Below are 23467 nucleotides of genomic sequence, written 5' to 3'. Positions count from 1 at the left end.
ATATACAATAGCACAACTAAAATGTTTAAAAAGGAAGGCATTATTTATTTGTTCAATATAGGCAAAAATCACTGCTGGCAAAAATTTTCCAACTCTATTGTAGTCAGTGGAATTGATTGCTCTTGTTTATTCAGTGGAGATATTGGCCCTATGAATTTAAGATGTTACACTCGAAGTTCTTGCTATTAAAAAGGTTGATGGCCTCTCTTCATCTGTCATCCACGTTTCAAAAGCTTATAGAAAATGGATAAAATGTAACATTTAATTGTCTTGCAGTCTCTAGCATCCCTCGTAGTGGACTTTTCCCTCAAGGTTCGTCCAAACAAGTCCTAAATCTTTATTATTTTCCACAGTTGCTGTTATTCTGTAAATCTGTTGTAACGGCACCTAGTACTTCCAGTCAAGTGAGGAGCCTGGTGCTTCAAAAGCCACCTCCAGTACTATTAATGTGTAGGCCTGCAAGGAGAATGAGACAATTAGCTGATTCTCCCCTTCTTTTCTGTTTTTCAGTCCCCCAAATTAATACAAATCAATTGCTAGTGTTCCACACCATTAGGGTAGCAAAAATTCTAAAGACATTTAATTTTAAAAACTACTAGAAATTTGAAAATAAATATCTGTCCACTTTTTGTGTCTTCTAGCATGACAAAACATTTATTAATTTCTGCTGTTTTAAGTAGCAAAGCTTCTTGGTAAAAATGATTTTCTAATGACATTGGCTTTCTAGAGAATACAACTTTGCTAGTGAGAATTTAATGACTGCCCTACGATAATTGTTGTTAACTCGTGGAAGTGGTGACATTTTGCAGATCAGTCCCTGACTACACCATAGTCTGCTCAAAACGTGCTTTGCACACACTATTTAATGCTTTTAATTGCAAGTCTTAGTCTGCTTTCTCTTGCTTGCAATTAATGTCTGTTGCTATAGAACATCTCTAATGCTCAACTGAAAAGTAATTTACAAGCATATATTTTCTACTGAAATTTAATTCAGCAGATTATTTAATTGTGTCCTATGATAGTGAAAAGAGAAGTGAAAAGCCAGTTTCTCATTGGTATAGAGCATTCACAAACAAATATATAGAAAGGGACAAATTTATACATACCTTAAATACAAAATAAGCAATAACAGGCTGTCCTGTGTCCAAATATACACACTCATTTTTAAATAAAGAGTCATAGATTTTGTTTACATGGTGTTTTGGAAAGATTCATTTGATTTTATTATAGTTTTTATAGATGCTGGATAATACAACGCTACTTTCATTTTGTTACTTCTCCCATTGTTCCTCTGAAAATGAGTACAAATTTCCTAGGAGTTCATCGGTTCCTTAGTATCCTATATCCGATCCCGTTGTCTTGATGGGAGATTTTTCTGAGCTACAACTGCATTATTTGCCTCTATGAGTTTTTAAATTATTCTGATTTACTGATTACTGAGTACTGATTTAATCCCTTTTCCCATTCATTTTATGCTTATCCTATCTGCAGCCTTTCCTCTCTACTACCTCTATCTTACTTGCAAAGCCATCCTTTCTGAGAACCCTGATGCATCTCTTTCACAAAAGTGTTCTGTCTCCACCAGTTTGTACATTAGAGCTCCATGTTCATTCCAAAATCTGCTTCTCTTCTCAATGTACTACAGTGCTGTTCTTGCTTATGTTTTAAAAGATAGCAGGCATTTGGTTTTCTGCTCACAAAGATATCTGTGCTAATCAAATGCAAAAGTGACTTGGCGTGCACATTCTGATGTTTTTTGAATCTCATCAAGTCATGTATTAATGTGTCTCTAATGGTATGATTTCTTTTCACACCTCTACGGTGATTGAAACTCAGTCCTTTTAAGTGAGATCTCCTAACCAGTGTATGGCGGTTCCAATTAGCTTCTCTTGGGCCTGAAGTGCATCACAAACGGTAACAAGGTCTCCCAGGAACACTTTTGTTGCAAGTACTGTAGTCATATTTCCTCATTAGTTCCTTTCAATTGTCACTAATGCCATGTTCCAAGCTTTTGAGAAGTAGACCAAAAACAGAAAAACTAGGTATCAGTGTAGAATAGACAATTATTTTTCATATTTCAAGACCCCTTTGAATGCCTTTGATAGTTTTGAAGCTTACACAGTTTAATTTATTAACCATTACCACTCACTAAAGTCAGAGGATTTAGTGATTTGTTGCCTCGGAAAAGAGAAAAAATATTTTGTCATGGCCGATGGTTCATTTTCTAAATTTGTGATTTTTTAACATTATTTTTAGTCTTTTAATTAAATTTTGCACAAACTATGAGCAAAATAAGAAAAACATAAAGTGTTTAACCATGTTGTGTGTACTTTTATATGGGTACCGTCAAAACCAATAGGCCTCAATTTTTGTGTCCAGATCATGCTTTTTTCTGCTCCACTTGTCAGCGCAGTTCTTGGGAGGATAACAGTTTTTGGAGACTCTTGCCCTTGCAGATGCTCTAAAGGAATGATTTTTTTTTAACATTTCATTACTCTGCCTGCTTGTGTATGTAGAACTGAGAAGGGCTGAGGAAAGGAACAGCACAATATGGAGGTGCACTGTTGCACACTTTCTCCAGGGTTTGTCAACAGTGGTCCTTCTAACCTAGGAAGCTGAGATTTTAACAATGTTGCAGTTGTTTTTTGTCAAGTTGTCATGCTTTTCAGAAATATTAAGACATTTTTAACTAATAGGTGTAAGAGGCAGTTTTGATCCTGTCATCCTCAGAACACCACTTAACTATGGGAGTTTGAAACTCCATTCATCATCACAGTACTGAACAGATTCTGGTTGCTTACAAATTCGTAACACATTTCGTAACACTTCATATTTACGTTAGTTATGTTCTTCTTCTGTGAAATATTATTTAATTGGTTTTGTACTGTAAAATAATTTTGTGCTATTTGTATTTTCCTGGGCTCTGTACATTTGCTTGTTCAGGCTACCAACTATCAAATTTGATGATAATTAACTGCATATCAGTCTGTCAGAGAGTAGTCTTCATAAAACTTATGGTGGATGTGGAAAAGGCTTGGCAAGATGGCACAAGGGCTTTTCCTTTGGCATCTTCAGACTGAGTGAATGAGTAATTACATCCCTCCCATAAAATACACTATTTATAGTTCGCTCTTCTTTGGAATTTTTCCTTTGTTAGATGGTTCTAAATTCTCCTCCTTGAGAAAAGTCACAAATCAAGTCAGAAGATTATATTTTTAGTGAGCTCAGTTCCTGAGTATCTTGTTTTTATTCTACAAGCTCTACTAATTGAATTTCTTTAGCCCTTTGATTAGGAATAATTCATTGTTTTGATTATAAAATTGAAGGGCTCAAAAGAATATGTACATGTAAGTGTATTTTCATAGTCTGGGAAAAGCAAAACTTATTTTTATCGTTATTCTAAGACGCACTCCTATTTCCAACTTTCTTTCTGCAAAAACGTTTGCTCTTTCTATAGGTAAATTGACATTAAATAATGAATTGTTCAAAATAATATTTTTTTAAAAATCTAACATTTTATGAAAATGGGTGCAAATCAGCCACAGTATAAACTTAATGTCTTAAAAAGACAGATATGGCTACAATTTGGGGTAATTTTTTGATGGATTATAGCAAACAGACTAAATATGACTTGGTCCTTGCTTTGTAGAAAAGGTTAATATCATTTGATGCTTTTACCCTTTTTCTTTGATTTCATTTTTAACAATGATTAATAAAGGTAATGAATATACAACTACTTTCCCCTCTCCCTTTCATATTGTAAGGGACATGTTCACAAAAATAGTTTTAATATGTGTTCTTTCCTATACAAGTTGATTAGTATGTGGGGGAGGCAATCTAAAGTGTTTTTGATATCCCTACAAATTAATTTACATGCGGGTGAGCTACAGAAGGGAACTAAAAGTGAGAATTAAATGGTGGAGCATAGAGGCAGCTGAAGGTGAACACAGGCATTTCTATAGCATTGTTCTAGCTATATTAAAAATTGCATGCTTTCAAAGAAATATGTGATCAATTCATTTATTTGGATGCCCCAGGTGATTCAGTGTTTTCATAAAATCAAAAATGGTCACATTTTGACAATGGGTTTCATGTATTCAAATGTAGTGCAATCAGCTGAAAATTGTGAAAAATTTACTCGGATTGTAGAAAGTTGAACCGTGTTTTCAATTTAAATTCTGTGTAGTTGCTCTGAAAACTGTAGAGGATTCCACAAGCCATGCAATGGGGGTTCAACTCTCACAATTAGAATAGCACAATTTGGGAAAATTAAAGAATAGTCCCTTGGGTCCTAGTTAGTGAACTCACGTGATTATGTTAAAATTTAAGCTTTCATTAAAAATAATGCAATCTTGTATTTATGCTCATGGAGAAAAGTTGCAAAATATAAACTGAGTGTAAATCAGTGCAGTGCATCTGTCTCAGTCTTCAGCAAACCTGAAAAACAGTTCTCAGAAACATAAATTGCCTCCAGAGTTGGGTGCTCCTGAACCCCAGAAACCTCTCCTAATGCCATTCCTAAGAGGTGTGAGGCCATGACATGGGTAGGGGAAGCCATTTAGGGCAATGGATTGCCTTCACCTGGCCCTGAACATGGTGTCTTTGCAATGTTTCATAATTGACGACAAAATGAAAAACTAGGTTGTTTCTTTGGTTTGACTCTCTTCAGTTAGTAATGTTCAGGATTAATTATAATGCTGTGTACTTGCTCAGTTAACCTTCTCTTGGTAAACACTGACATAATTATAAAAAATTCTAAACCTTATAGAATACATCTCATGAGACACAATAATATAAATAATTTTTTCCAAGATTAGAAGTTGGCCCAAAGTGTGTAATGTATGTAAGAAACATTTTCAAATTAGGATTGGAACTTCAGTTCTGTGCCTCATGACTTACTTCATAAATGTTAATAGGCAACATATCAAAATGTTCCTGTTAATTAAAAGGGCTGTTCAGCTTTTAATTTATCTAATTTGCAGATATATGGTAGACTGCAAGTAGTTCTTGTTAAAATGTATCTAGTCTCATTTTGTAGGAGGATAATTTTCTTTTTATTCAGATTATGGATGTGCGTAGTAAAACAGTATTATCATGGAATACAATACAGAAATAAAGTCTTACATTTATTTGTCTTAAAAATAATCACTTTGTGCCACCTCACAAAGGCAACAAATTCCTCTGCCAAAATGAGGTCCTCCAAAAATGTAAATGCATTTAATAAATTTTATACAATAAGAGGGTTTAACTGTCTAGATAGTTTCTGATTTGTATAAAAGTAACCTGATGAACCTGCGTAGTTCTAGAACGTAAGAATGGCCATACTGGGTCAGACCAACAGTGGCCAATGCAGGTGCCCCAGAGGGAGTGAACCTAACAGGTAATGATCTTGTGATCTCTCTCCTGCCATCCATCTCCACCCTCTGACAAACGGAGGCTAGGGACACCATTCCTTACCCATCCTGGCTAATAGCCATTAATGGACTTAACCTCCATGAATTTATCCAGTTCTCTTTTAAACCCTGTTAGAGTCCTAGCCTTCACAACCTCCTCAGGCAAGGAGTTCCACAGGCTGACTGTGCGCTGTATGAAGAAGAATTCCTTTTATTTGTTTTAAAGCTGCTGCCCTTTAATTTCATTTGGTGACCCCTAGTTCTTATATTATGGGAACAAGTAAATAACTTTTCTTTATTCACTTTCTCCACACCACTCTTGATTTTATATACCTCTATCATATCCCCCCTTAGTCTCCTCTTTTCCAAGATGCAAAGTCCTAGCCTCTTTAATCTCTCCTCATATGGGACCTGTTCCAAACCTCTAATCATTTTAGTTGCTCTTTTCTGAACCTTTTCTAATGCCCGTATATCTTTTTTGAGATGAGGGGACTACATCTGTATGCAGTATTCAAAATGCGGGCGTACCATGGATTTATATAAGGGCAATAAGATATTGTCCATCTTATTCTCTATCCATTTTTTAATGATTCCTCACATCCAGTTTGGTTTTTTGACTGCCACTGCACGCAGCGTGGACGTCTTCAGAGAATTATACACGATGACTCCAAGAGCTTTCTCCTGATTAGTGGTAGCTAAATTAGCCCCCATCAAATTGTATGTATAGTTGGGGTTATTTTTTCCAATGTGCATTACTTTACATTTATCCACATTAAATTTCATTTGCCATTTTGTTGCCCAATCATTTTGTTTTGTGAGATCTTTTTTAAGTTCTTCACAGTCTGCTTTGGTCTGAACTATCTTGAGCAGAAAGAAAAGGAGTACGTGTGGCACCTTAGAGACTAACCAATTTATTTGAGCATAAGCTTTCGTGAGCTACAGCTCACTTCATCGGATGCTTACTGTGGAAAGTATAGAAGATCTTTTTATACACACAAAGCATGAAAAAATGGGTGTTTACCACTACAAAAGGTTTTCTCTCCCCCCACCCCACTCTCCTGCTGGTAATAGCTTATCTAAAGTGATCACTCTCCTTACAATGTGTATGATAATCAAGTTGGGCCATTTCCAGCACAAATCCAGGTCCCCCCCCCCACACACACACAAACCCACGCTCCTGTTGGTAATAGCTTATCTAAAGTGATCACTCTCCTTACAATGTGTATGATAATCAAGGTGGACCATTTCCAGCACAAATCCAGGGTTTTTTCAAGAACATCGGTCGGGGGTAGGAAAAAACAAGGGGAAATAGGTTACCTTGCATAATGACTTAGCCACTCCCAGTCTCTATTCAAGCCTAAGTTAATTGTATCCAATTTGCAAATGAATTCCAATTCAACAGTCTCTCGCTGGAGTCTGGTTTTGAAGTTTTTTTGTTGTAATATCTCAACTTTCATGTCTGTAATCGCGTGACCAGAGAGATTGAAGTGTTCTCTGACTGGTTTAAGAATGTTATAATTCTTGACATCTGATTTGTGTCCATTTATTCTTTTACGTAGAGACTGTCCAGTTTGACCAATGTATATGGCAGAGGGGCATTGCTGGCAAATGATGGCATATATCACATTGGTGCATGTGCAGGTGAACGAGCCTCTGATAGTGTGGCTGATGTTATTAGGCCCTGTGATGGTGTCCCCTGAATAGATATGTGGGCACAGTTGGCAAGGGGCTTTGTTGCAAGGATAGGTTCCTGGGTTAGTGGTTCTGTTGTGTGGTATGTGGTTGCTGGTGAGTATTTGCTTCAGGTTGGGGGGCTGTCTGTAGGCAAGGACTGGCCTGTCTCCCAAGATTTGTGAGAGTGTTGGGTCATCCTTCAGGATAGGTTGTAGATCCTTAATAATGCGTTGGAGGGGTTTTAGTTGGGGGCTGAAGGTGACGGCTAGTGGCGTTCTGTTATTTGTGCTGGAAATGGCCCAACTTGATTATCATGCACATTGTAAGGAGAGTGATCACTTTAGATAAGCTATTACCAGCAGGAGAGTGGGGTTGGGGGAGAGAAAACCTTTTGTAGTGGTAAACACCCATTTTTTCATGCTTTCTGTGTATAAAAAGATCTTCTGTACTTTCCACAGTATGCATCCAATGAAGTGAGCTGTAGCTCACGAAAGCTTATGCTCAAATAAATTGATTAGTCTCTAAGGTGCCACAAGTACTCCTTTTCTTTTTGCGAATACAGACTAACATGGCTGTTACTCTGAAACCTATCTTGAGCAGTTGAATATCATCTGCAAACTTTGCCACCTCACTGTTTACCCCTTTCTCCAGATCATTTACGAATAGGTTGAATAGGATTGGTCCTAGGACTGACCCTTGGGGAACACCACTAATTACCCCTCTCCATTCTGAAAATTTACCATTTATTCCTACCCTTTGTTCTCTGTCTTTAACCAGTTCTCGATCCATGAAAGGATCTTTCCTCTTATCCCATGACAACTTAATTTACATAAGAGCCTTTGGTGAAGGACCTTGTCAAAGGCTTTCTGGAAATCTAAATACACTATATCCACTGGATCCCCCTTGTCCACATGTTTGTTGACCCCCTCAAAGAACTCTAATAGATTAGTAAGAATGATTTCCCTTTACAGAAACCATGTTGACTTTTGCCCAACAATTTATGCTCTTCTATGTGTCTGACAATTTTATTCTTTACTATTGTTTCAACTAATTTGCCTGGTACTGACGTTAGACTTACTGGTCTGTAATTGCCAGGATCACCTCCAGAGCCCTTTTTAAATATTGGCGTTACATTAGTTATCTTCCAGTCATTGGGTACAGTAGCTGATTTAAAGGACAGGTTACAAACCATAGTTAACAGTGCCACAATTTCATATTTGAGTTCTTTCGGAACTCTTGGGTGAATGCCATCTGGTCCCGGTGACTTGTTACTGTTAAGTTTCTCAATTAATTCCAAAACCTCCTCTAGTGATGCTTCAATCTGTGATAATTCCTCAGATTTGTCACCTACAAAAGACGGCTCAGGTTGGGGAATCTCCCTAACATCCTCAGCCGTGAAGACTGAAGGAATCGATAATGTGAAAAGAGTTGGTCTCAGTCCAGTTCCCAGAGTGAAAATCACCATCACAGTTGATGCTAATAGGCGCCCTTGTTGGCAGTGTCAGTAGAGAAGAGAAGGACTGGAATGGACATGGAGACTGTATTGTCCTCTGTCCCCTAGGATTTTTACTTAAAGTCAAGGTTGAGATGCAATGGTAAGAAAGTTTTCAGTCTTTCTACATTTGCTGTATCTGCTCTCTGGTTGAAAAGAGGACTTCACTCTTCAGTACTGCCACTCTAACAACTTTCCACAGACTAAGTTCACCCAATTTTAGAAAGGAAAATTAAAAAATTATTAAAAATGTGACCTGATGGATGATATAAATTTGGTGAGGGAAATCAAGGTCAAAGTGACCTCCACAGGAAGTTTTTTAAAAAAGTAGGTTTTGGTTCAGGATTTGAGGAGAGGGAAGGGGACAGATAACACCGAAAGTATGTGATGCTGTTATCACTGTAAATTCTAACAGCTGTTCTGATTTAAGAAATCAAATTGTCAGCATCAACAATAAAATCAGGTTGGGGAATATACTGCTGCTCCCGCTGCTGCTGTGTGGAGTGTGTTCCTGAGGGTATAAATGTATTTTTCCCAAAAGATTATGAAGAATTCAAGCATACATATTTTCACTTTAAAGTTAGCAAATATTTTTATCCTGAGTAATGCAGTTGGATTGACTTGGGAGCTGTAGCAGTCTATTGGGTCAATGACCTGCAAATTAAAGAGGACCCATTCTGGCTCTAAAGGAATTGTTACAATCTATCTTGCAAAAAATCCTCTTTTAAAAATATGTCTATGTAGAAAGTTACCCACTCAGCAGGCTATCACAGCTCGTCTAATGAGCAAGGAATACATTTTAAAATTAGCAGAACAAAAAGACATTTTATGGTACACAATTGATACTGTGTAAATAATACAGTTGTAAACATAACATATAAAGAGATATTAATCCAGATTCAGTTATAATTAAATTATAAAGGATAAACACATATTTTACAATATATTTAGTTCATTTTCCCCCTTTTTTTTGTACTTACAAGTTAAAGAATGAGAGAATTCACAGATAAAGAACTGTTCAATTATATAGTTGTGACAAACCAAACAGAAATGTAGAAATTCAAACCCCATTTTCATAAATTAGACCTTCTGTAAGAACATATTGGAACACAAATGGTACATGCTATTTCATGACCTGATGAATGCTGATCTCTGCAATAATCACAGTAAAAACATAAAACTGAATTTCAGCCTGACATTTATAATGGCTGGTATATTCTGTGTCGCTATTGTAATGTAGCTTATGCTTTTTGTCTGCAAAATCTCTCAAAGCTTAAACATTGCATGAAGCAGATCTTGTATCTGATAGTTGCACTGAATTTTACAACAGAAATCAAAACATTTCTGTAACATTTTTTTTTCAAATAACCTCTATGTGATATTGTATATTGAAACTGCATTAGTGTGTCTTTTTATAAGGGTTGTCACAGTCCCACCAGGCTGTTGAGTTTGGGTCCACACAAGTCAGACCATGTATACTTTTAAGCTTACCTTGCTCTGTCTCTTTCTTTGGCCTCTCTTTTTGGGACATGGAAATCTTAGTAGTCAAAAATGTGTCTAATTGAACTCATACATTTTTTAGCATCTGAGTTTAAAAGGTGTGGTAATAATAAATTCTATTGAAAGAGTTCTAGGGAAGGTCACAAAAAGAAGAAAGTTTTGTATAATGCGTTCAGAATTACCTTGTTGTGTTACCGTTGTGGATGAGTCCTTATTGATTTAATATGAAATGAATTCTTGCAAGTGTGACTCTTATTTTATGTGTATTCCAGATGTGTGGAGGTCATTGCTAAAGAAGGACAGAACCTGAAAGAGCTGTATTTGGTATCCTGTAAGATTACTGACTATGGTATGTAAAATGGCTATTGTTTTTCACCCTTTATCAAGACTGATCTGTTGAAACTTTACATGGAGACTTAAAAAGTGGAATTTACCTTGTGATACTTGTAAAAATGTTGCTGTGACACTAGACAGAGAAGATTTAGAATGAAGAAGCTACAGGACAGGCACTCTGTTAGATTTCAGAGAGCTGCAGATTTATCCTTCATATAGAATTGACTAAAAAAATTTGATTGATCTCTGTGATGAGAGTTTGAGTGTTGATCGATAAGCACTCAAATTTAAATTAATTTGCCTCGTACTCTTCCTTTTTTCTTTGCCCTTAGTTTAAATGGAAATTTGCAGGGTCTAGTAAATATCTAGTCTTTTTAATGAACTCAGACTGATTCTTCCTTTCAAATCTTGCACTGTTCTGGGATCTGAGAGTTGAAAACAGAGATTATTTTTGGCCCAGAAGAGAGGAAGGGCCATGCAATGCTTCATGAAGAGGCAAATCACATCCACTGCACACCTAGCCCGAGAACAGTGGCTTGGTGCAGGGGAAACAGTGATCCTGGGTTTTGGGAAAAGAATCCCTCTCAGGATGCAAAATGATAATGAAGTCACTTTATGGCTACTGCTGCAGTTTTGGGGTTGTAGTAGCCTCTGCTCTGCTTGAAACCCCTCCCTCCCTTCATGTAGTTGCAGATCCGCTAGCCATGCCGTATCCTCAAACCTTTCTTCCTTGGAAGGAAGGAATTCCTATAGAGTTCATGGCATCCTGTCCCTCATCCCAACCCAGTGAACTCACATCACCCTCTAAGGGCCTTCTTCGGCTGAAGGGGCTGACAAGGGAGCAGTAGTTTCCCTCAAAAGCAGTATGACCAGACTAGCAAGGTAGTGGGGAAAGGAAGGCAGATGAATGTATTGTACTGGATTTGATGGAAAGTGAAAGGAAGTGGTTATGCATAGATGAGACATGGGAAGAGCGATGATTGGGAGGATGAGTGGGGGGACAGGGAGCATCTCCATAGGCTTGGTTGGTTAGATACCATAATTATCCAAACTGCACTGTTACATCAAATATTTTAAGGTTTGCCCATCACTAATTTATAAGATTCTATAGTCGTTTCACATCATCAGTGTTCTTGATCTTGTAGTCATTGGGACTTTTCAAACAACTTTTGCAGGTGCTACTAATACTAGATGCTCATGCTGATACTACTAATAAATTAATTACCTTTGTGATAGTGTTAGTAAATTGTTCAGTACAGTAATTGTGGCACTGAACAATTTTTAACATTATTATTGAATTAGGGTATGTCTACACTACGAAATCAGGTCGAATTTATAGATGTCGGTTTTTTAGAAATCAGTTTTATATATTCGAGTGTGTGTGTCCCCACAGAAAATGCTCTAAGTGCATTAAGTGCATTAACTCGGCGGAGCGCTTCCACAGTACCGAGGCTAGAGTCGACTTCCGGAGCGTTGCACTGTGGATAGCTATCCCACAGTTCCCGCAGTCTCCGCTGCCCATTGGAATTCTGGGTTGAGATTGCAATGCCTGATGGGGCTAAAACATTGTCGCGGGTGGTTCTGGGTACATATCGTCAGGCCCCCGTTCCCTCCCTCCCTCCGTGAAAGCAAGGGCAGACAATCGTTTCACGCCTTTTTTCCTGAGTTACCTGTGCAGATACCATACCACGGCAAGCATGGAGCCCGCTCAGGTAGCCGTCACAGTATGTCTCCTGGGTGCTGGCAAACGCGGTACTGCATTGCTACACAGTGGCAGCAACCCATTGCCTTCTGGTAGCAGACGTGCAATAGGACTGGTAGCCGTCATCGTCATGTCCGAGGTGCTCCTGGCCGCGTCGGCCGGGAGCGCCTGGGCAGACATGGGCGCAGGGACTAAGTTTGGAGTGACTTGACCAGGTCATTCTCTTTAGTCCTGCAGTCAGTCCTATTGAACCGTCTTATGGTGAACAGGCAGGCAATACAGATTGCTAGCAGTCGTACTGTACCATCTTCTGCCGGGCAGGCAAGAGATGGGGATGGCTAGCAGTCATATTGCACCATCTTCTGCCGGGCAGGCAAGAGATGAGGATGGCTAGCAGTCGTATTGCACCGTCTTCTGCCGAGCAGCCATGAGATGTGGATGGCTTGCAGTCCTTCTGCACCGTCTGCTGCCAGCCAAAGATGTAAAAGATAGATGGAGTGGATCAAAACAAGAAATAGACCAGATTTGTTTTGTACTCATTTGCTTTCCCCCTCCCCTGTCTAGGGGACTCATTCCTCTAGGTCACACTGCAGTCACTCACAGAGAAGGTGCAGCGAGGTAAATCTAGCCATGTATGATTCAGAGGCCAGACTAACCTCATTGTTCCAATAAGAACAATAACTTAGGTGCACCATTTCTTATTGGAACCCTCCGTGAAGTCCTGCCTGAAATACTCCTTGATGTAAAGACACCCCCTTTGTTGATTTTAGCTCCCTGAAGCCAACCCTGTAAGCCATGTCGTCAGTCGCCCCTCCCTCTGTCAGAGAAACGGCAGACAATCGTTCCGCGCCTTTTTTCTGTGCGGACGCCATACCAAGGCAAGCATGGAGGCCGCTCAGCTCACTTTGGCAATTAGGAGCACATTAAACACCACACGCATTATCCGGCAGTATATGCAGCACCAGAACCTGGCAAAGCGATTCCAGGCGAGCAGGTGACGTCAGCGCGGTCACGTGAGTGATCAGGACATGGACACAGATTTCTCTGAAAGCATGGGCCCTGCCAATGCATGCATCATGGTGCTAATGGGGCAGGTTCATGCTGTGGAATGCCGATTCTGGGCTCGGGAAACAAGCACAGAGTGGTGGGACTGCATAGTGTTGCAGGTCTGGGACGATTCCCAGTGGCTGCGAAACTTTCGCATGCGTAAGGGCACTTTCATGGAACTTTGTGACTTGCTTTCCCCTGCCCTGAAGCGCATGAATACCAAGATGAGAGCAGCCCTCACAGTTGAGAAGCAAGTGGCGATAGCCCTGTGGAAGCTTGCAACGCCAGACAGCTACTGGTCAGTTGGGAATCAATTTGGAGTGGGCAAATCTACTGTTGGGGCTGCTGTGATGCAAGTAGCCCACACAATCAAAGATCTGCTGATATCAAGGGTAGTGACCCTGGGAAATGTGCAGGTCATAGTGGATGGCTTTGCTGCAATGGGATTCCCTAACTGTGGTGGGGCTATAGACGGAACCCATATCCCTATCTTGGCACCGGAGCACCAAGCCGCCAAGTACATAAACCGCAAGGGGTACTTTTCGATAGTGCTGCAAGCTCTGGTGGATCACAAGGGACGTTTCACCAACATCAACGTGGGATGGCTGGGAAAGGTGCATGACGCTTGCATCTTCAGGAACTCTGGTCTGTTTCAAAAGCTGCAGGAAGGAACTTTATTCCCAGACCAGAAAATAACTGTTGGGGACGTTGAAATGCCTATAGTTATCCTTGGGGACCCAGCCTACCCCTTAATGCCATGGCTCATGAAGCCGTACACAGGCAGCCTGGACAGTAGTCAGGAGCTGTTCAACTACAGGCTGAGCAAGTGCAGAATGGTGGTAGAATGTGCATTTGGACGTTTAAAGGCGCGCTGGCGCAGTTTACTGACTCGCTTAGACCTCAGCGAAACCAATATTCCCACTGTTATTACTGCTTGCTGTGTGCTCCACAATATCTGTGAGAGTAAGGGGGAGACGTTTATGGTAGGGTGGGAGGTAGAGGCAAATCGCCTGGCTGCTGGTTACGCACAGCCAGACACCAGGGCGGTTAGAAGAGCACAGGAGGGTGCGGTACGCATCAGAGAAGCTTTGAAAACCAGTTTCATGACTGGCCAGGCTATGGTGTGAAAGTTCTGTTTGTTTCTCCTTGATGAAACCCCCCGCCCCTTGGTTCACTCTACTTCCCTGCAAACTAACCACCCTCCCCTCCTCCCTTTAATCATTGCTTGCAGAGGCAATAAAGTCATTGTTGCTTCACATTCATGCATTCTTTATTCATTCATCACACAAATAGGGGGATGACTACCAAGGTAGCCCAGGAGGGGTGGTGGAGGAGGGAAGGAAAATGCCACACAGCACTTTAAAAGTTTACAACTTTAAAATTTATTGAATGCCAGCCTTCTTTTTTTTGGGCAATCCTCTGTGGTGGAGTGGCTGGTTGGCCGGTGGCCCCCTCACCGCGTTCTTGGGCGTCTGGGTGTGGAGGCTATGGAACTTGGGGAGGAGGGCGGTTGGTTACACAGGGGCTGTAGTGGCAGTCTGTGCTCCAGCTGCCTTTGCTGCAGCTCAACCATACACTGGAGCATACTGGTTTGATCCTCCAGCAGCCTCAGCACTGAATCCTGCCTCCTCTCATCACGCTGCCGCCACATTTGAGCTTCAGCCCTGTTTTCAGCCCACCACCTCTCCTCCCGGTCATTTTGTGCTTTCCTGCACTCTGACATTATTTGCCTCCACGCATTCGTCTGTGCTCTGTCAGTGTGGGAGGACAGCATGAGCTCGGAGAACATTTAATCTCAAGTGTGTTTTTTTTTCTTTCTAAGCTTCACTAGCCTCTGGGAAGGAGAAGATCCTGTGATCATTGAAACACATGCAGCTGGTGGAGAGAAAAAAAGGGACAGACAGCGTTATTTAAAAAGACACATTTTATAAAACAGTGGCTACACTCTTTCAGGGTAAACCTTGCTGTTTACATTACATACATAGCACATGTGCTTTCATTACAAGGTCGCATTTTGCCTCCCCCTACCGCGTGGCTACCCCCTCAACCCTCCCCCCTCCCCATGGCTAACAGCGGGGAACATTTCTGTTCAGTCATAGGTAAACAGCCCAGCAGGAACGGGCTCCTCTGAGTGTCCCCTGAAGAAAAGCACCCTATTTCAACCAGGTGACCATGAATGATATCTCACTCTCCTGAGGATAACACAGAGAGATAAAGAACGGATGTTGTTTGAACGCCAGCAAACATACACTGCAATGCTTTGTTGTACAATGATTCCCGAGTACGTGTTACTGGCCTGGAGTGGTAAAGTGTCCTACCATGGAGGACGCAATAAGGCTGCCCTCCCCAGAAACCTTTTGCAAAGGCTTTGGGAGTACATCCAGGAGAGCAGCGAATGCCAGGGCAAAGTAATCCTTTCACATGCTTGCTTTTAAACCATGTATAGTATTTTAAAAGGTACACTCACAGAGGTCCCTTCTCCGCCTGCCGGGTCCAGGAAGCAGCCTTGGGTGGGTTCGGGGGGTACTGGCTCCAGGTCCAAGGTGAGAAACAGTTCCTGGCTGTCGGGAAAACCGGTTTCTCTGCTTGCTTGCTGTGAGCTATCTACAACCTCATCATCATCATCTTCTTCGTCCCCAAAACCTGCTTCCGTGTTGCCTCCATCTCCATTGAAGGAGTCAAACAACATGGCTGGGCTGGTGGTGGTGGCTGAACCCCCTAAAATGGCATGCAGCTCATCATAGAAGCGGCATGTTTGGGGCTCTGACCCGGAGCAGCCATTCGCCTCTCTGGTTTTCTGGTAGGCTTGCCTCAGCTCCTTAAGTTTCGCGCGGCACTGCTTTGGGTCCCTGTTATGGCCTCTGTCCTTCATGCCCTGGGAGATTTTGACAAAGGTTTTGGCATTTCGAAAACTGGAACCGAGTTCTGATAGCAAGGATTCCTCTCCCCATACAGCGATCAGATCCCGTATGTTCCGTTCAGTCCATGCTGGAGCTCTTTTGCGATTCTGGGACTCCATCATGGTCACCTGTGCTGATGAGCTCTGCATGGTCACCTGCAGCTTGCCACGCTGGCCAAACAGGAAATGAGATTCAAAAGTTCGTGGTTCTTTTCCTGTCTACCTGGCCAGTGCATCTGAGTTGAGAGTGCTGTCCAGAGCGGTCACACTGGAGCACTCTGGGATAGCTCCCGGAGGCCAATACCGTCGAATTGTGTCCACAGTACCCCAAATTTGAGCCGGCAAGGCCGATTTAAGCGCTAATCCACTTGTCAGGGGTGGAGTAAGGAAATCGATTTTAAGAACCCTTTAAGTCGAAATAAAGGGCTTCATCGTGTGGACGGGTGCAGGTTTACATCGATTTAACGCTGCTAAATTCGACCTAAAGTCCTAGTGTAGACCAGGGCTTAGTGTATTATCAGTGTTCACTCAAACATATAGCCCTCAACACCACTAAATAAATAAATGTTATGTCAGCGCCCCCGACAGTTCCATTCTTGTGTTTTGTGTTAAAAATCATGAGTGATGAATGCTGTAGAGAAGCAGTGCTCATAAGCACCACTTAGCCGTTGTGCGCAACTCAGGAACTCTTACTTAAGTGGGGAAGGAAGGTGCCACTCTCTGTACAAAGCTCCAGAGGTCCTTAGGGGGAATGGAGCCTCTCACCAGCAGAACCAGCAGAAAGGATGGTTTGTTGTGGTCTGGTTTAAGAAATTTCCCAATGGTCTTATTATGCTGTTGATTTCACATGCATAACTGTTCAGGCCCCACGAAATGGCAGATGCTTCTCTCTTAGTGGAAGCATGTTATTCTATAAATTTTCAGGATAGGTGTCATACAAAATGTAGACTCAGTAATGTCTTAGCCAAATTTTTAGTATCATATTACACTGTCCAAAATTCTGGGAGGGAATAACTGTATGTGAACATCCATTACTGCTTAATCTACCTGGTAGTCTATTGAGGATATTAGCATATGCACTTGGTCCATGTCGGTCTGGTAGATTCAACACACAATTAATGCCTGCTTTTTATATTTAAAATTTGACTATTTGCCAATTGTGACTGTACAGATTTCCATACATATTTAGCAAGACACCTGAGCAACTCTATTTTCCCAACTAATTTTGAAGATAAAACCAGGATTTTTAGAAAGAGACCAAGGAAATTATGCACCCATATTCCATTCAAGTTCATTGGAATTCAGATGCATAAATCCCTTAATATCCTTTGAAACTCCCAGTCCACATTTCTTGATACATTAGTGATTAACTTAGTGGAATTGCGACTGCTGGTTCAAGAGCCTAATTGTCTCAAGGTTCAGTTAGCAAAAATGCAAATTCCATAGCTAAATAAAATATTGTTGTTTGAACAACCTATTTTAAGCACACCTTTAATTTGAGACATCAGACAAGAAAAAGAGATTAGTGCTAATAGTGATTGCTGACTCATAACTAATACCTAATATAGGGACAGATGTGTGAAATAATTATGTGTATTCCAAGAAAGCTAGACTATGAAATGTCAGATTTAGCAGTTTTCATAGTCCTGATTTGATTTTGACAATAAGATGTTGTGAGAAAATAAAAGAAGCAATATTGAAAATGGAAAAGGAGTACTTGTGGCACCTTAGAGACTAACAAATTTATTTGAGCATAAGCTTTCGTGAGCTACAGCTCACTTCATCGGATGCAGTCAGTGGAAAATACAGTGAGGAGATTTATATACACACAGAACATGAAAAAAAATGGGTGTTATCATACACACTGTAACCAGAGTGATCACTTAAGGTGAGCTATTACCAGCAGGAGAGCGGGGATGGGAGGGGAAATCTTTTGTAGTGATAATCAAGGTGGGCCATTTCCAGCAGTTGACAAGAGCGTTTGAGGAACAGTGGGGAGAGGTGGGGGAATAAACATGGGGAAATAGTTTTACTTTGTGTAATGACCCATCCACTCCCAGTCTCTATTCAAGCCTAAGTTAATTGTATCCAGTTTGCAAATTAATTCCAATTCAGCAGTCTCTCGTTGGAGTCTGTTTTTGAAGGTTTTTTGTTGAAGAATTGCCACTTTTAGGTCTGTAATCGAGTCACCAGAGAGATTGAAGTGTTCTCCGACTGGTTTTTGAATGTTATAATTCTTGACGTCTGATTTGTATCCATTTATTCTTTTGTGTAGAGACTGTCCAATTTGACCAATGTACATGGCAGATATTGCTGGCACATATCACATTGGTGGATGTGCAGGTGAACGAGCCTCTGCTAGTGTGGCTGATGTGATTAGGCCCTATGATGGTGTCTCCTGCATAGATTTGTGGACAGAGTTGGCAATGGGCTTTGTTGCAAGGATAGGTTCCTGGGTTAGTGGTTCTGTTGTGTGGTTGCTGGTGAGTATTTGCTTCAGGTTGGAGGGCTGTCTGTAAGCAAGGACTGGCCTGTCTCCCAAGATCTGTGAGAGTGATGGGTCGTCCTTCAGGATAGGTTGTAGATCCTTAATAATGCATTGGAGGGGTTTTAGTTGGGGGCTGAAGGTGACGGCTAGTGGCGTTCTGTTATTTTCTTCGTTGGGCCTGTCCTGTAGTAGGTGACTTCTGGGTACTCTTCTGGCTCTGTCAATCTGTTTCTTCACTTCAGCAGGTGGGTATTGTAGTTGTAAGAATGCTTGATAGAGATCTTGTAGGTGTTTGTCTGAGGGGTTGGAGCAAATGCGGTTGTATCGTAGAGCTTGGCTGTAGACAATGGATCGTGTGGTGTGGTCTGGGTGAAAGCTGGAGGCCTGTAGGTAGGAATAGTGGTCAGTAGGTTTCCGGTACAAGGTGGTGTTTATATGACCATCGCTTATTCGCACCTTAGTGTCCAGGAAGTGGCTCTCTTGTGTAGACTGGTCCAGGCTGAGGTTGATGGTGGGATGGAAATTGTTGAAATCATGGTGGAATTCCTCAAGGGCTTCTTTTCCCTGGGTCCAGATGATGAAGATGTCATCAATGTAGCGCAAGTAGAGTAGGGGCTTTAGGGGACGAGAGCTGAGGAAGCATTGTTCTAAGTCAGCCATAAAAATGTTGGCATACTGTGGGGCCATGAGGGTACCCATAGCAGTGCCGCTGATTTGAAGGTGTACATTGTCCCCAAATGTGAACTAGTTATGGGTGAGTACAAAGTCACAAAGTTCAACCACCAGGTTTGCTGTGACATCGGGGATACTGTTCCTGACGGCTTGTAGTCCATCTTTGTGTGGAATGTTGGTGTAGAGGGCTTCTACATCCATAGTGGCGAGGATGGTGTTATCAGGAAGATCACCAATGGATTGTAGTTTCCTCAGGAAGTCAGTAGTGTCTTGAAGATAGCTGGGAGTGCTGGTAGTGTAGGGCCTGAGGAGGAAGTCTACATAGCCAGACAATCCTGCTGTCAGGGTGCCAATGCCTGAGATGACAGGGCACCCAGGATTTCCAGGTATATGGATCTTGGGTAGCAGGTAGAATACCCCAGGTCAGGGTTCCAGAGGTGTGTATGTGCGGATTTGTTCTTGTGCTTTTTCAGGGAGTTTCTTGAGCAAATGCTGTAGTTTCTTTTGGTAACCCTCAGTGGGATCAGAGGGTAATGGCTTGTGGAAAGTGGTGTTGGAGAGCTGCCTAGCAGCCTCTTGTTCATATTCCGACCTATTCATGATGACGACAGCACCTCCTTTGTCAGCTTTTTTGATTATGACGTCAGAGTTGTTTCTGAGGCTGTGGATGGCATTGTGTTCTGCACAGCTGAGGTTATGGGGCAAGTGATGCTGCTTTTCCACAATTTCAGCCCGTGCACGTCGGTGGAAGCACTCTGTGTAGAAGTCCAGTCCGTTGTTTCGAGCTTCAGGAGGAGTCCACCCAGAATCCTTCTTTTTGTAGTCTTGGTAGGAAGGTCTCTGTGGGTTAGTATGTTGTTCAGAGGTGTGTTGGAAATATTGCTTGAGTCGGAGACGTCAAAAATAGGATTCTAAATCACCACAGAACTGTATCATGTTCGTGGGGGTGGAGGAGCAGATGGAGAGACCCTGAGATACGACAGATTCTTCTGCTGGGCTAAGAGTATAGTTGGATACATTAACAATATTGCTGGGTGGGTTGAGAGAACCACTGTTGTGGCCGCTTGTGGCATGTAGGAGTTTAGATAGTTTAGTGTCCTTTTTCTTTTGTAGAGAAGCAAAGTGTGTGTTGTAAATGGCTTGTCTAGTTTTTGTAAAATCCAGCCACAAGGAAGTTTGTGTGGAAGGTTGGTTTTTTATGAGAGTATCCAGTTTTGAGAGCTCATTCTTAATCTTTCCCTGTTTGCTGTAGAGGATGTTGATCAGGTGGTTCCGCAGTTTCTTTGAGAGTGTGTGGCACAATCTGTCAGCATAGTCTGTGTGGTATGTAGATTGTAATGGATTTTTTACCTTCAGTCCTTTTGGTATGATGTCCATCTGTTTGCATTTGGAAAGGAAGATGATGTCTGTCTGTATCTGTACGAGTTTTTTCATGAAGTTGATAGATTTCCACTCCCTACAGCTAAATTCAGTGCCTTGCATAATGATAGGTTTCAGGGTAGCAGCCGTGTTAGTCTGTATTCGCAAAAAGAAAAGGAGGACTTGGGGCACCTTAGAGACTAACAAATTTATTTGAGCATAAGCTTTCGTGAGCTACAGCTCTCTTCATCGGATGCATTCAGTGGAAAATACAGTGGGAAGGTTTATATACATAGAGAACATGAAACAATGGGTGTTACCATACACACCATGTTTATCCCCCCTCCCATCTCCCACTGTTCCTGAGACGTTCTTGTCAACTGCTGGAAATGGCCCACCTTGATTATCACTACAAAAGGTTCCCACCCCCACCCCCTGCTCTCCCACTGGTAGTAGCTCACCTTACGTGATCACTCTGGTTACAGTGTGCATGGTAACACCCATTGTTTCATGTTCTCTGTGTATATAAATCTCCCCCACTGTATTTTCCACTGAATGCATCCGATGAAGTGAGCTGTAGCTCACGAAAGCTTATGCTCAAATAAATTTGTTAGTCTCTAAGGTGCCCCAAGTCCTCCTTTTCTTTTTTGCGAATACAGACTAACACGGGTGCTACCCTGAATATTGAAAATGTAATACTAATTGATTATTATTTGAAAAATATTACTAAATACAGTGCACTGAAAGATTTGCCTTCATATTGAAAGTTAGAAGTCGATTAAAATTCTCTAACCTGTAACATATGGTCATAGGCAACATTAGTTTATCTGACACATTGCCACCATGGAATTTAATTTGGTGGAATGAAGTACAGAACGATGAGATTAAAAACATTACTGTAGTGGAGGGCAGCAGACTCTCTAGGTCTGTGTTTAGACACCAACAAATCTCCAAAACCTCTTTTAGTAGATCTTCTGTTCTCAGTACAGCCACACAGGACTTTTTTTTTTTATATGGAACATTTAATTATATTAGACAAAAAGAATAACAAAAAAAGGAAACCAAGATGGATTTGAAATAGGCAGCAGATGCTAAGAGTTGTTAACTGCAAAGAAAAAAGAAATATATTGTTGCTGATTGCACTGCTACTGTTAAGAGTGTGTCAGCACTTCTATTATAAACTTCTCACAAGTATATAGCACAGCTGTAAAATTTTTCCCCAAGTTAACACTTGCCACATAAAGTCTCAATCTTGTAATAAATTTATTTGTGTGTGTATGAATGCATATATATAAAATCACATACAAATACATTTATTACAAAAACATGACTATATATATAATTATAATTGAAAAAACAGCCAAAATTATTTGGCTTTTATAAAAACACACATATGTCTGGTTTTAAAAAGCAAAATCATTTTAGCTGTTATTCAGTTTTACTCTGTATGCTAAAAATGAAGTGTTTTGGTTTGATGTTTCTCTGTCCTTTTTTGACCCAAAAAATAGCTTCATTTCGGGATTCTTTTGTTTGTTTTGAAATGCTTAGTGAAAATTAGTTCTTGATATATAAAACTTGTCTGCCATTCAGTATTAAAATTTATGAATGTTAACTTATTTCATAATGTTTTTATCTTTATATACATATTAATATAATGCCACATTATAAGACAAATTATTAGGATACTAAATAAGGATTTAAATATTCTTTTCAGTCTGGCATACTAGGTAAGTACTAAGTGTTTTAAATATTTGACGAGGCATACAATTACTAGACAAAGTTACCAGAGAAGCTGCCTGCAACATATGTGACTGAACCACTATGATCTCTATAGTAAACACCTGTTTACCCATGACCACTGACAGAGTGAAGTCAAATCTCACATTATTTCCTTATGCCATTTTGCCTTTTTACAAACAATTATGAATTAAGCATTGACTGTCAAAGTTATTTTTGAATTTCCTGCCTTTTGTTGATTTGTGTCTCAACCTTAACTTTATTTACGCATAGGGGCTTTGTATTTAATCTTTTACAAAAGTTGGACTTTCTAGCTGTAGGGAGACTGTCAAATGGATTAGGTTAATGTGAAGATGTATAGCTGTGAGAGAAAGCAGCAATCATATACACAATTGTGTAACTGTCTTTTCAGTTTTCCATTCTAATTCTGTAGTTTATTGATTCCCTGGGTATTGAGAATTTATTTCTAAGGAATACTTCCAGGAGTAAAATATTACTTACAAGGTTAATGATGGTGCATCGTGCTTGGTACAGAGAAAAACACAAAGGTGGGATTTATGTTTAGAGATGAAAAGATTTGATGAAATGAGCTGGTGTGAGAGTAGGAGGGTCTCATGATCTCGCAACTGTGCTACCCAGGCAGTTACTAAGAATTACTAAGAAAGCTTGGCTTTCTCAGCTGTGGGGAAAGATAACCTTGGGTTTTAGAGTCAGTCTCTCTCGCTTTCACCAGAAAATTCAATCCTGGACCTGAGAAACCTTTTTGAAATAAGTTTTGTCAAAACCAGTAACTTTTTATGAAAAGCTTTGGTTTCGATGACTTGGTGTTTTTGGACAAAAAAAGTTTCATCCAAAAAAATGCCTGAAGAACTCCACCCATCATTTCTGTATACTTATTGTCACTTGTACACTGCAAAAGATACAACTGAGCTGGAGTGCTTGTCTTGTTTCATTTTGATTCCCTAATAGTTCTGGACTTTGCAAAATTAAGGAATTCCCCACTTCCAGCTGTTAATTGCGTGGGACTTCTCAGGCACAGTGAACGCGAGTGTAATGTTCTCTTGATCCCTTAAGATTCTGAACACTGAAGCTGAGCTGAAGAACTCCAGATTTCTGGCCTTTTTGTTCTCTAGCTAGTCGCTCATGCATATAATGATTAGGGTCGTTCCTC

At 40.7% G+C, this 23467-nt stretch overlaps 1 protein-coding gene across 4 annotated transcripts in view; it reads left to right on the top strand.

The window, feature by feature from the left end:
- FBXL17 (F-box and leucine rich repeat protein 17) overlaps nt 1-23467 on the top strand; it is a 485100-nt gene that overhangs the window by 315870 nt on the left and 145763 nt on the right. For all 4 annotated transcript variants that reach the window (XR_012158991.2, XM_073344633.2, XM_073344635.2 and 1 more), the window contains exon 7: nt 10332-10408. Coding sequence is in view for 3 of the 4 variants with exons in the window: in XM_073344633.2 (XP_073200734.1) it covers nt 10332-10408 (77 nt within the window). In the remaining variant the exon portion in view is untranslated. The remainder of the gene's footprint in view (nt 1-10331; nt 10409-23467) is intronic.

Source organism: Lepidochelys kempii, chromosome 5 (assembly GCF_965140285.1).
Source record: "Lepidochelys kempii isolate rLepKem1 chromosome 5, rLepKem1.hap1, whole genome shotgun sequence".
Classification (NCBI taxonomy): Eukaryota; Metazoa; Chordata; order Testudines; family Cheloniidae; genus Lepidochelys; species Lepidochelys kempii.
Note: the sequence above shows the minus strand (reverse complement) of the source record. Positions and strands in the feature narration are given on the sequence as shown.